The sequence below is a fragment of the Chiloscyllium plagiosum genome, unplaced genomic scaffold (genome assembly GCF_037043375.1).
Source record: "Chiloscyllium plagiosum isolate Xiang-an unplaced genomic scaffold, Cpla_swu_hap1 HiC_scaffold_23, whole genome shotgun sequence".
NCBI classification, from domain to species: domain Eukaryota; kingdom Metazoa; phylum Chordata; class Chondrichthyes; order Orectolobiformes; family Hemiscylliidae; genus Chiloscyllium; species Chiloscyllium plagiosum.
Genome location: NW_028270161.1, coordinates 6,838,317 through 6,854,969, shown reverse-complemented (window position 1 = coordinate 6,854,969; position 16,653 = coordinate 6,838,317). Strand labels below are relative to the sequence as shown.

Sequence of the window (16,653 nt, the reverse complement as noted above, 5' to 3'; positions counted from 1 at the left end):
CAACTTAAATTGACAATGGTTTGATCAAACAAAAAACTGATTTGAGGGAATATTCAGGCAAGCGTGTCAAGGCCACACAATCAGATTGACCACAATCTTACGGAATGCTGGAGCAGGCTTGAGGTGTTAAGTGGGATACTCCCGCTCCTAATTCATACAACCATACGTTTTGGCATGCCAAAGTAGGAGGGAGAGTTGATCTCATGTTGCTGTCATATGCCTTGTAGCTGCCACTGTTAACACCACCAACTGATGCAGGAGGGGAGGTTACTCTTCGCTATGGGATTTTGATGGAATTGAGTATGGGAGTTGTGTGTCCAGCAACACATTTTCAGCTCTGATCTCCAGCATCTGCAGTCCTCACTTTCTCCTAGTTGTGTGTCTTTACCAGGGAAAGACACAGGAAAACAACTAACTCTTATAATTCAAAAGTGAAGTGCGGCAAAGATTACACTCTTTATTAAGAGGTTCTTCGTTCTTATGTCAATTAGCACATATAAAAATCTCCTGTTTGCGAACAGCAACTTGCATGTGACCCATATCACTGCTATGTTTCCATCACCAGATTTTCAACAGTTCTTGTGATGACTGCTGTTCACTGCTTCAATTTGATACAAAAACAAATAAGCATCTCTATTCCAATGGTGTTGCAAGACAAAGTACATGCACGGTGTAAAAACGTACATTCATTAGCTCTGAACAACTGTAACAAATGATCAAAAAACAGTTCATAACCACTGTATAAAGATGAAAATCCAAATACCCATACCTAAAACACAACTTAATTTACAGAAATTATTACAATCATTTACGATTTTCTGCTTCTTGTCAACATGGATACACCATCAAATATATACCTGCTGCATATGAATTCTGAAAAGAAAAAAGAAATAATGACAACTAAGCAAGAAACTGCAATGCCTCCAACCGGATACCCATATTTTATGAGCATACTATTTAATCAGATAATAGGTTGAGTAGTATTATTTTCTTTAGAATCATATCACCTCACTGAAAGCTGAACAACTGTAACATTTTACAAGTTCATCACAGGTAATAGTCGGTGAAGGGAAGGAGTGACTGAACAGTTTGGAATAATAATGTCCCTGCCATCACTACCAACTTCAACAAGATCCCGAAGAGTTCAAGCTGATGAACAAAAATATTTTCTAAAAATGCAACTTGTCTACGGATCAGGTCATCACCCATCTATTAGTCGATGAAACTTACAAAAGTAAACTCTTACTTTGACAGTCAAAGTAAAATTCAGGTGGAAACACTACAGAGTAACTCTAGTGTCCTCCCAAACAAAAGGAAACAAGCATATTGGAATCATGTCACACTGGCCAGTGAACAGAAATTCTGGGTGACTTTGATGTTAAATCCAAACCTTCTGGGCATCCATGAGAAGAAATAATATCTGATCTTGAGGATGTGAAGATAAGGAGAACTATAATGCCAGCTACAATTAAAGATGGTTGCATCATTTCAGAATTAAATACAATTCTTCTTCCAATTCTTCACCACTGCACACCTCAGGGATGTTTACATTGTACGCAGAAAGCTGCTGCCGTGTAACATTTTCAACTCGTCTTTAGAAAAGGTCACCAAGATCCAGCTGGCGGAATTTATCCAGGTTGTAGAAACAGGCCTTCACCACTCTGCCACCAAAGTATCTTGTATTCAGGTCAACAACAGCTATAATAAGATATGCAAGATTCAACAATTACAGCAACTAGATCCTTGTATTATTAAAAATAAAATATCAGCATTAACAGGAAGACTGTTATTATCATAGCAAATGATTCATGTGGAATAATTGCCGCCAGGGAGTTAACCACATCATTTAGTTAAAAAGGGATTCAACAGACACATTGGACACAATATATAGAAGGAACACCTAATAAATAGTGTCATCAATTTGGAAAATTGACTCAACTGATAGCTTTAAAAATGCAAAATTGTAAACTGCAATCATTGACAAAGGTACATGAAATTTCTGGAGGTTTTTGAACAGAGTCTAATGTAATGCTTCACACAATATAATATCTCATGTTTTTGGGCATGATGGACTTTGGGATCAACAATTTCAGATCATAACCTCTGCTCCCACAATGTGTGTTGGATTTTGGATGACAGATGCTGGTAATGGCATGCTTTCCCATTAATTCTTCCTTTAAACATTATTTGTTCCTTGTTCTATCATTGCCCTCCTTTTGTCTTGCACCATCATCTCTTCTGCATTGTAATCTCTCCTCTCTTTCACTCCATCACTGACGTAACTTTTTGTTCTTTTCTTCTTTTACTACATTCCCCTACTTGCTCAAAACCTGTAACACCTCTCAATATTTTTCTATTTCTGACTAAAGCTCAGTAACCTGAAACAGTAACTCTCCCTCCACAGATGTTGCCAGGCCAGACCAGCACACTGTTTGTGCCACATTGGTGTAGATACAAACCTTTACAATTTTAAGCAAAGATAGCATTGAGTATTAAGTACTTCACTACAAACCCATTCTCAACAATCACAAATGTGGGTTTTGAGAAGATTTGTAGTACAGGTTGAGGTTCTGGATGTAGGTTTGCTCACTGGGCTAGAAGGTTCATTTTCAGACATTTTGTCACGTTATTAGGTAACATCATCAATGAGCCTCCAAATGAAGCATTTCTGCGGTGGCATCATTTCCTGTTCCTTTTCTCAGGGGTGGTAAATGGGATCCAAGTCGATGTGTTTGTTGGTAGAGTTCCGGTTAGAATGCCATGCTTCTAGGAATTCTTGTGTGTGTCTCTGTTTTGCTTGTCCTAGGATGGATGTGTTATCCCAGTCGAAGTGGTGTCCTTCCTCATTCATGTAAATGGATACTAGTGAGAGAGGGTCATGTATTTTTGTGGCTAGTTGATGTTCATGTATCCTGGTGGCTAGTTTTCTGCCTGTTTGTCCAATGTAGTGTTTGTTACAGTTCTTGCACTAAATGACATTAGTTTTGCTTGTTGTCTGTATAGGGTCTTTCAAGTTCATTAGCTGCTGTTTTAGTGTGTTGGTCGGTTTGTGGGCTACCATGATGTCAAGGGGTCTGAATAGTCTGGCAGTCATTTCAGAGGTGTCTTTGATGGAGGGGAGAGTGGCTAGGGTATCTGGACGGGTTTTGTCTGCTTGTTGGGGTTTGTTGCTCAGAAATCTGCTTACTGTCTTCATTGGGTACCTGTTCTTTTTGAATACACTACATAGGAATTTTCCTTTGCTCTGCACAGTTCCTCTGTGCTGCAGTGTGTGGTGGCTCGTTGAAATAATGTTCTAATGCAGCTTCTTTTGTGGATGTTGGGATGATTGCTTCTGTAGTTCAATATTGGTCAGTATATGTTGGTTTCCTGTAGACGCGGGTTTGAAGTTCTCCATTGGCTGTTCGCTCTACTGCGTTATCTAGGAATGGCAGTTTGTTGTTGTTTTCCTCCTCTTTAGTGAACTTTATACCAGTAAAGATATTATTGACAGTCTTGAAGGTTTCCTCTAATTTGTTTTGTTTAGTGATGACAAAGGTGTCATCCATATAGCGGACCCAAAGTTTGGATTGGGTGGTTGGCAGAGCTGTTTTTCAGAGTCTCTGCATTACTGCCTCTGCTAAGAACCCTAATGTCGAGATCCCATGGGTGTTCCATTCGTTTGTAGGTTTTGTTGTTGAAGGTGAAGTGGATGGTAAAACATAAGTCCACTAGCTTGACGATACTGTCCTTGCTGATGAGATTTGGTATATGTGTCTTTGGTTCTTCTAATAATGTAGTCATGTGTTTCCTTGGCCAGGGTGATGTTCATGGATGGGAACGGATGAGGAAGGAGACCACTTTGACTGGGATAACACATCCATCCTAGGACAAGCCAAACATGCACGAGTATTCCTCAAAGCATGGCATTCCAACCCGAACTCTATCAACAAACACATTGACTTGGATCCCATTTATCACCCCCTGAGAAAAAGAACAAGAAATGACATCACCATCGGAAATTATGTCACCACAGAAATGACATCACCAACCCTAGGAAACATAAACATATAAATAGAAAGCGAGCTACACCACCAGTGTTTCATTCGGAGGCTCACAGAAGACCTACCTAGTATGGTGACGAAATGTCGGAAAACAAACCTTCCAGCTCAGCTAGCAAATCTACATCCAAATCAGCAAATACCATTGTCATCACTTGGCGAAGATTAAAAACTATTCCCTCAAGGCCTTGAACTACAAGATAAAGTTCGTTTCAGAGTAAATATCTTAATTCACCAACATTTCAAGACCAAATTCTGAGGAAGACCCTTACTCTAACCTCATTGTATTAAAAATAATCATATGCCTCTAAATACTAATATTTCATAATGTAACTTTTTTCCTGTGAGTTTCCACCTCAGGATACTGACCCTGTTTTGGGGTTGTGTTTCACCAGATGTCACTCACTCTCCATTACTTCACACACTAGTGTGTTCGCAGTGAACACATGAAATAGGAACAGGAGACCAATTGAGCATGCTTCACCATTCAATACAATCACAACTGATCTCAACTTGAACTCCACATTCCCACTCAGCCTCCTTATCCTTCAATTCCTGGAAAAACTAAAGCTCTGTCTCTCCCAGCCTTCGATATACTCAATGATGGAGTAAGCACAACCCTCCAGAATTTCATAAGACTGATAACCCTTTGAGTGAATTACTTTTTTCCGATCTCAGTTCTAAATGATCAGTTTCTCATCCTGGGGCTGTGCCACTGCATTTTAGATTACCCAATCAGGGGAAGCAATCTCTCAACATCTACTCTATCAAGCTCCATTCAGAATGTTGCAACGAGATCACCTCCCATTTTCCTCAGCGACAGGTGAACTTTGGCCCAATTTATTCACCTTTTTTTGCACTATGCATTAATTGCCAACAAAACCATACATAGATCAGACATCAATATGTTACAAACTTGGTGAAAACACTCGCTAGCATGGCCCACAGCCACAATAGTGTTTCTCACATCATATGGGCATGTGAGTTGCTGAATGAAGCGAGCAGATGCAGGCTTAAAAGTGACATGCAGATCAGGATTATCCTGAACAATATAGCTCGTCAACCATAGCAGCATCATTGCCAATTCCAATCATGTTCTCATACACACACTTTCTCCAAGAGTTGCTGAATAAAGATTACCTTCCCTTGCCCAGAGTCAGTAAATGCCACTGAGTACTTTTCCGGCCAGTTCAGCTAAGATTAGCTGAGCACTGATCAGAGATAAAAACCTGTCACTCCAGTTTTCTATCTGGCTCATGTATTCACAGGAAATGCCCAGGGAATTGCAGTTTAAGTGTTCATTAAATGATAAATGTATTGTTACCTTTAATTGCAGACTCTACCCGCTCAAATTCCACAAATATCCTGACTGCCTCATCATCTGGTGCCCCAGGAATCTGCAAAATTAAACAAAGGTATTAATTGTGTGAAATAACAACACCTATGGGACACAGAAGAAGTAGCTGGAGGGCAATGGATTTTTCTGAATATTTCAAGCAGCTAAAACCAGGGTCACTACTTTCCAAAGACAACAGATGGCAACACCCCACCAGAACATTTACATATTTAATTTTCATTCCACAGATTCACATTAAGGCATGTTGTGATTAAAGATGTTTAATATATAAATATCATTTTTATAATTTGAATTTTAAACAAGGGGCATATGGGTTTTAGTTAATTTTGTGAAGGATTTTAAAAGTAACTAGGCAGTCAGCCTTTCCAGAACTATAATCTAATCCAGTAGGAGTACAATGGGATCTTGATCAGATGTGCCAATGGGCTGAGGAGTGGCAGAGTTTAATTTAGATAAATGTCAGGTGCTGCATTTTGGAAAGGCAAATCAAAGCAGGACTTATATACTTAATGGGAAGGTCCTGGGAAGTGTTGCAGAACAAAGCAACCTTGAAGTTCAGGTTCATAGCTCCTTAAAAGTGGAGTCGCAGGTAGATAGGATAGTGAAGAAGGCATTTGGTATGCTTTCCTTTATGGGTCAGAGTATTGAGTAAAGGAGTTGGGAGGTCATGTTGTGGCTGTACAGGACATTGGTTAGGCCACTTTTGGAATATTGTGTGCAATTCTGGTCTCCCTCCTATCGGAAGGATGTTGTGAAACTTGAAAGGGCTCAGAAAAGATTTCCAAGGATACTATCAGAGTTGGAGGATTTGAGCTACAGGAAGAGACTGAATAGGCTAGGGCTGTTTTCCCTGGAGCTTCACAGGCTGAGGGGTGACCTTATAGAGGTTTATAAAAAATTACAAGGGGCGTGAAAAGGATAGACAAGGTCTTTTCCCTGGGGTCAGGGAGTCCAAAAACAAAGGGCATAGGTTTAGGGTGAGAGGGGAAAGATATAAAAGAGACCTAAAGGGCAACTTTTTCACACAGAGGGTGGCACATGTATGGAATGAGCTGCCAAAGGAAGTGGTGGAGACTAGCACAATTATAACATTTTGAGTCATAGGTTAAAAGGCATCTGATGGGTATATGAATAGGAAGGGTTTAGAGGGATATGGGCCTAGATTAGGTTACGATATCTGGCTGGCATGGACGAGTTGGACAGAATGGTCTGTTTCCGTGCTGCACATTTCTTTGACTCCATGTGCCAGAGAGCTGGGAATGCCTCAAGCTTGATGGAAGATTGTTAGAACTATATGGACTTTCTGACCAAGAGTGTAAACATTGAGGGCCATTAGCTTATTTTTGGTTCATGATAATCAAGGAAACTCAAGACACTGGAAGTTTAGAGCAATTTTTGGAGGAGGCCTCAGTAGGGTTTGAATCACTGTAACGTCCATTCGAGAAAGGAGTACAAAACAGTTCAAGAATTAACTTAGGAGGGAAATTTGAGTAATTTCCAGACCAGAAGTGTTTGGTTAGAAACCTGCAGATTATTAAAATACTGAGAACATGTAAGCTTCCAGTTTTGAAGGTATTCATGCAAGAAAACTTCACAGGAAACAACAGAGAACAATCAATCAGTTAAATCAAACTTAAAGATATGAGCTAGAGGAGGTAATCTTTCTGGATTTGACCGTAAAGCAATGGGGACTAACTCAAAGTATGTGTTTTGCTGTGTAATACTTTTTTTAAAAAATTGTTCTGATTTAGATGGCTTGTTCTTCTGGCAATTTAACCTATGTCTCATACTCTTATAAGAGAATCATGGGTTGTTTGTGTTTACATTTCAGTGAATGAAAACACCACATTAAAATAACTAAGTTTCATTCTATGATCTGACTTGTCCATCAGCAGGAACCATAACAATATGTACATAGACACCCAGGACTGTTAGACAGTTTTTAAGAGCAGCAGTAGGATTTAACAGTCCAAAGAACCTCAGGTTTAAAAGTTACATCTGTGCATATTTCCACCCAACTCCTTGAGGTAGGGCCTTGAACCATTTGTTATGTAACTGACATATTTTAAGTCATTTGTGAGAAATATCAAAAAGATGTTTCATCCCATAAACATCCTGCTTGTTAAAAGCTTTTCAAGAAGGTGAGCAGGAACAATGTAGGGACAGCAGGCAGCCTGTGTTCTGACACACAGGCACCATTGTCCTTATACTCTCAAAGAGCAGTAAGGACGCATTCACTTAGATTTGTCCAAGAAATTCCGAACAGGCTCCAATCAACGGAGAGCACAGGAGAATTTGTATATGCATCTAAACTGCCCCAAACTACAACATCATTGGTATCTGCATTTGTCACTTCAGCCCTTTCTTTTTAAAATGTTGGACTTTGAGCAAACATGCTACACTTTGGGATACTACATAGGGCAACGTATTGTGAATGTATACTGTATGATTTGTATACTTTTACAATATCATTTGAGTGTTTGGATTTTAAAATTTGAAATATGGAGACAAAAATGGGTTTGGCGTATGAGTTTTCAGTGTATCTGGAATTTAATAAATTAACATGCAAGTAATTCTGTAGATGATTTATTTATTAAAATGTCTGAGAGGATGTGCCTTGGAGGCTAATGGGTTTTTGCTTCATTGGGAGAATTTTACAATCAAACAAACTAAACAGGTTAACACATTATGCTTTCAGATGTAACAGTCTGGAATTTTTGAGGGGGCTTAAGGGAGACACCCATTGCTCTGCAGGATACTTAGTTAAAGCTGGATGTGTCAAGCAGATACTCCTAAGAAAGGGTAAAGTTAATTTGGAATTGTAAAATTATGTAAGTTTAAAAGTCCCAGACCAGAAATATGTAGTTAAAGCCCAGAAGGGCTTGTGTGAAGCTGAGAAAGTTTAAGCTTAAGGACTTTTGCCCGAAACGTCGATTTTCCTGCTCCTCGGATGCTGCCTGACCGGCTGTGTTTTTCCAGCACCACTCTAATCTAGACTCTGATTTCCAGCATCTGCAGTCCCCACTTTTGTCATGAGGAATATCAGATCAACCAATGATCCTGTCAAATGCTGGAGCAGTTTCAAGAGGCTAAACAGCCTGTTTCTGTTTCTATTTCTTATGACTTTATGATGAATCAAGGAAGAAGTTAAAGGAAAAGGTTTTTGGGTTCTCAAAAAACCGAGAACTGCAGCCATAACCAAGTTAGACACTGTGGGACAGAGAAGGGTGTTCTCTCTGGTGTATGACTACTGTAATGGGTTGATGCTGAGATTGAGATTATACTTTTACTGTGTTTCAAAATTTTAAATGCTTGTTGTATGTAAATAGTTTGGTTTATTCTATTTTATCTTCACTTCTTTTGTGTAATAGACTTCTGTTTTATTGATAAACTCAAATCTGCAGCTTCGCGTTTTTGTGTTCCAGTGAAAGACCACTCCATTAAATAAAAAAAAACTAAATATGATCTATCGAGCCAGATTTCAGTCGGGGATCTGATACGTCCATTAATGACATCAGCTGGAACAATAACAACATTTCGTAAGGAATTAGTTTAAAATGAACCATGCTTCCCTAATGGGTTGGTGGATGAATATATTCTGTCACAATACTATACTTAAGGGCATGGGAAAGAAGAGCATCGGGTTAAAAATATGAAGATAATGAATAACAGCAGGTCTGACAGGCTGAATAGCCTAACTTGGCTTCTATTTTCCAAATATTCCAATACCAAGTTACATATCCAAGGTCCAATTCTGAATTAGCTCATCATAACTAATGCAGTGATAAAGTTTCTATCTGTTCTGGGAAAGAGCTGAGATGATTAAAAGAGACTTACGCCCCTTGTTACCATCTTGTCAGTTCTACTAAAAGGTCTACTGAGGTGATACTAGATGAGAACACTGTATAGCCTCTACCTTTTCTCCCTGCATTTAATGTCCAAGATGGTGTTGCAAAGGATGGGTCTAGCCTCATTGTTACAGAATGCTCCAAGTCATTGGACAGTTCCAGATTGCCTGCCCCTCCTGGAAAGCTTTGCAAATGAAAAGACCTTTGACCACAGGTCGATCAGGAGGGGGTCAGCATGCAACGACAGGAAACCCTGCAGGAAAAGGACAGGGTGGAACCTATTGTGTGGTTTCCTGAGCAGACGGTCAAAGTCATTTGGCAGAATGCCTCATTGCCAGGACTTTCTAACAAGCATCAAGACGCAGCTTGGTAGTGAGAAGGGCACTGCCCATCAGATCCTACATGCATCCCCATAGTGCCTCCGGCCCAACAAGCCACCCTTGAAGTGGCTGCAGTGGCGAAGAGACAGTCACACATCTCCTTCTGGAATGGGATTTTGCAACGAGTGTGTACAGGAGATGCAGTGGTTTTTGTTGAGGTTCCTCCTGAACAGCTCCATGACACGGGACTCTGTGCGCTCTATGGGTTGTTGCCTGGGATGCACAGCAAGATAAACATCAACTGTGCCTAGGGGACCATCAACTCGGGTGAAAGACACCCTTTGCTCTGCCCAAAACTGTTGGTCTTCCAGTGCACAGGGCTGACCAGTTGCAAACTGGCACATTCCAAGGTCCAGGACTGCACGCAGAGAGACCTGCTGCCAAGGCACAGTGGAGGAAGACGACTGGCTAAGGTCTTTCTGCCAAAATCATATGGGCCTGTTACTTTGAGATAATCTTGTAGCTTTAATGGGAATGTAAGCAACTTCAGAAAAACGCCTCTTTTGTTGCAACGGATAAAGGACAAAACTCCACTATATTTTCTGCAAATTCTGGAGTTTGTTTTATACTTAAATTCACCAATAGATAATGAAGTGTATTTTTGAGATTAAAAAAATTAATGTCCAAGGTGGGTTGTAACTGGTAGTGCCTGATCAGTCAGTCATTGATGTTCAACGAAAAAAAAGGAAAGTAAAAGTCATGCAGCTGTTACAAATGTAGGAATGTCCAATGGGATTTAAGAGCTGCGGAATCACCATTTTGTTTGCTCCAGTTTGTTACGACATGTACTAAGTTAAACTACTGTGGAAACAATTTGACTGTAGTTAAGACTTTTGGCTGAATAGCAGTGTCCCTGGAGGAGATGGTGAGATTTGGGATCAATCTAAAGACGTTTAGCTGACCAATAAGTTGCAATTAATACAACACAGCTGAGTTCTATATCTACATTCATAATGCTATAAATTGCACCTGCTCCTGGAAAGAAGGGGTTGAAGTGGTTGCGTCATAGCTCTTTCAGAATAAGTCTCTTCAAGGAAACTACAGGAAATGGTTAGAAGCAATGAAAAGCATTTAAGTGCTTACAGTAATGATGAAACCTGAAACGATAGCAGAAGGGACTTTTCTGGAGTTCAGCATATTATTGCATTACAGATAGCTCATCTAAGTCAAGCTAAATGCAAGTACAGATAAAGACATTAAAATATAACACATCTGAAATTAAACAGTAATATTTCTTCCATTTACACGCTAACCAAGACAGCTCAATTATTTGCCAAACTGGAACTCTGTCAAATCTGGAATTACTAGTTTACTATATCTCTGTTAAAGAGCTCAGCATGCACATGGAAAATATTGATATCTGCCAGTATTTGGGGCATACACTAGAACCAAACACAATTCATCAAAATCACAAAAGAAAGGCTTTCTCCATCTATGGAAATATTAAACATGGTCTGTTAACGTTAAAGGCTATTGCTTGTCTTTCAGATGTGATGTTAAAAGGAAGGCCTGCCTGCCCTGTCGGGTGGATGTGAAAAAAATCCTGTGATTCTGAAAATTAATAACCAATTGAAATATGTGTAAAATTTTAACTCATCTCAAGACACTGGCAGAGGGCCAAGTCTGCCATTTTACATGTTGCATGCATATAGCAAGTTTACAACCTCGGGGCATTCAACATCAATGAAATTCTTCTTTATGTGTCGACATTATTGTAATGTACAAAGCACTGTAATGTAACCATTAGCATTTGGCAAACTTCCACAACACATGACCAGATTATCTGTTATGTATGGCGCACAGTACGTCTTGTCTTCAGAAAATTGCACTGACACCAGAAGATAAGTTGCCAGCGACACTTGTAGTTAGAGTTTTGAGATCCAGGTGAGCTCAACACAGTGTTCAAGGAGAAGGGGAGCTTATTAAAATTAGTATTTAAATGCTGCAGCTTGTGCGATGAGAAGCAGGCACACTCATTCCACTGACAGCAGTAAGTTAATTTTAATTTCCTATTTTAATACCACTCTTCAAACTTTCTTTATAGGCAGTATTTTCATATTGAGTACTGTACATTATAGTTCAGATGAGAGGGGGAAGCAGTTAATAGTTATTATTCTATTTAAAATGGAGACTTTCAACTAAAAACATTTCAAAGCCACTGCTCCAGTGATTCAGTTTTTTACATTATGCCAGCAGCTAGATGTGGAAAAACAATGTACGTAGAGAGTATCCAGAGGTTATCAGAGTAAATTATATTACTGTAGAACTCCACAAACTCCCTCTAGAGTTGGAGCAGGCCATTCAGCCCATCGAGTCCACACTGACCCTCTGAACAGTATCCCCACCCCAACCCTGTAACCATGCATTTACCATTGTTAACCCACCTAACCTGCACATCTTTGGACTGTGGGAGTAAACCCACGCAGACAGAGGAAGAATTTGCAGACTCCATACACAGAGTCACCAAAAGCTGGAATTGAACCTGGGGCCCTTGTGCTGTGAGGAGGAATGCTAACCACTAAGCCACCATGCCTGGAGCAGAGTACAGGACTGAGGAGGAGTAGGGGAACAATACAATGGCACTGACTTAAAACAAAGAACAGAAATTGCTGGAGAAACTCAGCAAGTCTGGCAGCATCTGTGGAGCGAAAGCAGTGTTAACACTGTGGGTGCAGTGACTCTTCTTCAATTCTCTACACAGATGCTGCAGACCTACTCTGTTTCTCCAGCAATTTCTAATTTTATTTCAGGTCTTCAGTGTCTACAGTTCTTTGTTTTATTTCCAACGACACTGACTACTTCTTCAAGTGCATTGACAAGAGATACTCTGATTAACAGCAGGGCTTGCACATGTGGTGTGTGCACCCCTACAGTTGCATTGACAGCAAACACAGCCTTTGAAAATTTAAAGCTGCTTTCATTAGAACACAGGACAACATGTGGAGATCTGGAGCACTGCTCATGTGAAAGATAAACACCAACTGGCTGGGCCAAATGGCCTCGCTAAGTGCTGTCATTTATGCAATTCCCATGTCTCTCTGAAATGACCCAATATGGTGTACCCACCCAAGATGAATTACTTTGAAATGCAGTCAGTTGTGTTGGAAAGCGAGTGGTGAGAGTACAAGATAATAAAGAAATAACAGGGAAAGATGTTTCTTTGAATTATTAATTTAACCATTTTCTTCCCTTTTGTAGATTCACTAGCATTCAAATAAGTCTGGCACTGCGGTCTAATGTGCTGTTGCAGTAACACACTGTTCGATTGCCTGATAAAACATCACGTTACTGGGGCCAGTTCCACTGGAGAAAGAAACTTCTCCCAAGCTGATGAGCCTGATTAATAACAGAAACTGTAATCATTTTGACTCAATTGGAGATAAAACTGAATTTATGTGTATGGAGGAACAGCTTTTATAACACTAGACAAGTAATTCAGAGTTTGGCTAATATTCTGGAACCATGAATTCAAATCCCACTATAATAGCAAGGGAATGAAAATTCAGTGAACAAAATAAAACTAGAATAAAAGCATTAGAACCAATAATAGTGACCATGAATCTACTAAATTATTGTGAAAACTAAACAGCTCATTGATGTCCTTCAGGGAGGGAAACCTGCTGTCCTTGCCCAGACTGGGCTACTTGAATCCAGACCCACAGCAACATGTTTGCCTTTTAACTGCCTCCTGAAACAACCTCGCAAGTTGCTCCTATTGTCACCAGCACCTCCAAGGACGACCGAAGTCAGCATTGGCCAGCAATGCTCACACCTGATGAAGGAAAGAATTGCCTCGCAGGTACATGAAATAGGATTTGTAGTGCCCTCCTGCTTAATACTATCAGGCACACATCAGCAAAGTTCCTACCTCGAATATGACACATTTGGACACTTTCCCATACTTTTCACACTCTTCCTTGGTTTCACCTTCCAGGTCATCATCGACTTCTCCAGCCCCCACCATGTTCTAAAAATAATTAACCAAATACAAACTAGTGAATATGAAATGGTGCTGGACTACACACGTGAGGACAGCATCAAGTTTGATTCATACATCATACATTTTACTAAAATATATCTGCAGTAACGTCTAAATTCAATTTCCTCTTCATTGACTTAATATACGAAATCAATTAAACTTTAAACAATCATCAACACCTTGTTAAGGGCAAACAGGGATGGGCTGTCAGTGCTGGCCAGCCAGTGACGCCCAAGTTCCACAGATAAATAAATAAATAAATAGAGAAAAAATCACCAGCAACATTCTTGTTCAAAAATGCAGTCTGCTTTGCAAAATCTGTACACTTCATAAAAATTAATCTTCAATTGCAAAAACTGAGATACATTTTTGGATGTCAAAGCTTTTGCTGTTTTGTTGTTCGAATAAAAAACTTTCCCAATCGTGACAAAACTAAGGCTTCTCATTTGGCAACCAGCACGTACTATACTTTTAAATATTAATGATGTTATAAAGCATATCCTCAGTAGCAATTATAGTTATGGAAAATAATTCAACACAAAATAACAATCAATAAAAATCAATAACTCAGCAATATGAATAAAGGTTTCATACAGCAGGAAGTTATAGTTAAATATTTACCAATAATATGACATAGAAACTATTACATCTATACTGCTTGCAGATCTAGTAGTGAACAATGGTTAATCATTTAATAAGTTCCACAGAAAAATGAAACATTCTATGTAAAATATAAATGAACCAAGTGACTCTCCATTAATCTGTAGCTCTATTACTTGCTTTAAGTTAAATGTAAATAAGAGATAAAAGAACTATGGTCACCCTGATATCTGAACGTGTCACAGATTCAGAGAATTTTAATCATCTGCAAAACCGAACAGTTGCTGATGCTCCAGCACAAGCAAGTGTCAGCCATTTGGTTGTCAATGCAAAAGGTGATGTGGTAGGTTTTAACAGCAGTAAGACTTACAGAATGGTCTTTTTTACACTGAAAATACATTTAGTATTTAGGATTTGCATGTGAATGATGTATAGAATATATGAAACCTGAACTAACCACATGCATTTAAAGACTGGTGACAAAAATGCATGTTTTTTTTTTAAATGAACTTGCAAATTTCTAAGCAAAAATGTTATAAAAGCAAAAAAGGTTAAAACTTTCATTCCTTACCCGTAATAAGACCACTTTTGTGGGATTTTTCAAGATCTCTGTCAGTGGGTTTGCTTCTGATTTCTTGGTAGTGGCTGGCATTTCTACTGTTAGTAAATCAATAAAATAAATTCACATATTGAGACTGTTTCTAAATTTTACTGAGGAACACTTTAGTCTATAAAGCGAAGTTGTGAAAGTTAATGCACTGCGTTTTTTATCCACAGGAACAGAGTTCATGTCCCAAACTCTATGAACAGCCAGAATGCCTGTGCAAGGGCAAAATCACATGGGCTGAAAATGTGTTGCTGGAAAAGCGCAGCATGTCAAGCAGCATCCAGGGAACAGGAGAATCGATGTTTTGGGCATAAGCCCTTGCTCAAAATCACGTGGGGTTGAGGTAGGGAGAAACTGCGCCCATTGGCGGAAGAACAGAGATCAAAAGAATGCAGATATAATGTAACTGACAAAATAATCAACTGCAGAATGAGAGAAACCTCCTCACATTATGCTGCTGTGAGGGTGTTGAAGGCAAATTCAATCAAGGCATTCAAGAGGATATCAGATCACTATTTAAAAAGGATGTACAGCTCCACATGGAGAATGCGGGCAAATGGCAGAATGATTCATCAGAGCCAGCTGACACTATAGGCTGAATGGCCTCCTTCTATGTTAGAATTATCCTTTAGTTGTGATTCTATGAATTGGTCTCCACAAAAGACAACTTAGAAGGCAAATCACAGGTTCATTTCGGTGTTGGTGCTGAATTATAGAGCAAGACTGCGAACACTTGGTATTTTGTTGGAGTTTTATTTTGGTTTAAAAAAAGCATCTCTAGTTTGCATGGGTTTTATCTCTGCAAACCTAACCTATTTTCAATTATTCACATCTGCTATCAATATTTATTTGTATATATATTGCTCTTTTACCCAACTTTTGCTCTTTGCGCCCTGTTCAACTCATTTCTCCTTCCCTCTTTGTCAACAGCATAAAACCCACTTTGTCAACAAAAAAAACTATCATATCACATTCCCTTCAATTCCAAGGAACAGTTATTTCTGACTCAAAACCATAGCGATCAGTGCGGGGGCCACAATTATTTACAATACACATCAATGACCTAGATGCAGAAAATGGATGCATTACAACCAAGTTTGTAAATGACACAAAAATATGTGGGAACACAAGTGGTGAGATTGACAAAAAGAGTTTTCAGAACTGGACCCTTTATCTAAGGAAAGATATTCTGGCATTATAGGCAGACCACAGAAGATTCAACAGGCTGATTTCATGTACACAGGCACTGTCTTATGTTGTTCAGTAGATTGGACATGTTCTCATTGTCATTTAGAGGAATGAGAGGCGATTTTATTGAAACATTCAGGTTCTTAGAGGACTTGACGGAGTAGAAAGATTATGAGAGAGTCTAGTACAAGAGGGCAGAATCTTAGAATAAGGAGTTGCCCTTTTAAGACAGAGGAATTTCTTCTGTTGGAGGATGGTAAATTTGTGGAATTTTATTTTGACCACAGAGGGTTGTGGAGACTTGGCATTAAGCATACTCGGGATTAAGACTGTCAAATTTTTAATCGTAAGTGTTATGGAGAAAAGGCAAGAAAATGGAGCTAAGGATTATTAGCTCAGCCGTGATCACACTGAATGACTGAGCAAACTCATGCTGCATGGAAAAAAGACCCTTCAATAAGCTGAATCACCTGCTCCTACGCCTGTGTCTTATGGTCTTAAAATATAGTTCACCCTGCTCTCTCTCTCTCCCTGTGCTGCCAAACCTGCTGAGCTTCTCTTGCACTTTCATGTTTTTATTTCAATTCGCTAAGATCTGCCATACTTTGCTTTTACTTCAATATATTTATCGTTAAAAACCTGAGACAGACCGTT

The 16,653-nt window shown here is 39.3% G+C and overlaps 1 protein-coding gene across 2 annotated transcripts in view; it reads right to left on the bottom strand.

Annotated features, from left to right (window-relative positions):
• Positions 1 to 437: 437 nt before the first annotated feature.
• rbm17 (RNA binding motif protein 17) overlaps positions 438 to 16,653 on the bottom strand; it is a 37,404-nt gene continuing 21,188 nt past the window's right edge. Inside the window, exons 9-12 of one of the 2 annotated variants that reach the window (XM_043714140.2) lie at positions 14,776 to 14,861; positions 13,494 to 13,592; positions 5,365 to 5,437; positions 438 to 1,698 (exon numbers count right to left, since the gene is read on the bottom strand). In XM_043714140.2, coding sequence (XP_043570075.1) covers positions 1,595 to 1,698; positions 5,365 to 5,437; positions 13,494 to 13,592; positions 14,776 to 14,861 — 362 coding nt within the window. In that variant the 3' untranslated portion in view covers positions 438 to 1,594. The remainder of the gene's footprint in view (positions 1,699 to 5,364; positions 5,438 to 13,493; positions 13,593 to 14,775; positions 14,862 to 16,653) is intronic. The other variant, XM_043714143.2, reaches the window with a different exon arrangement.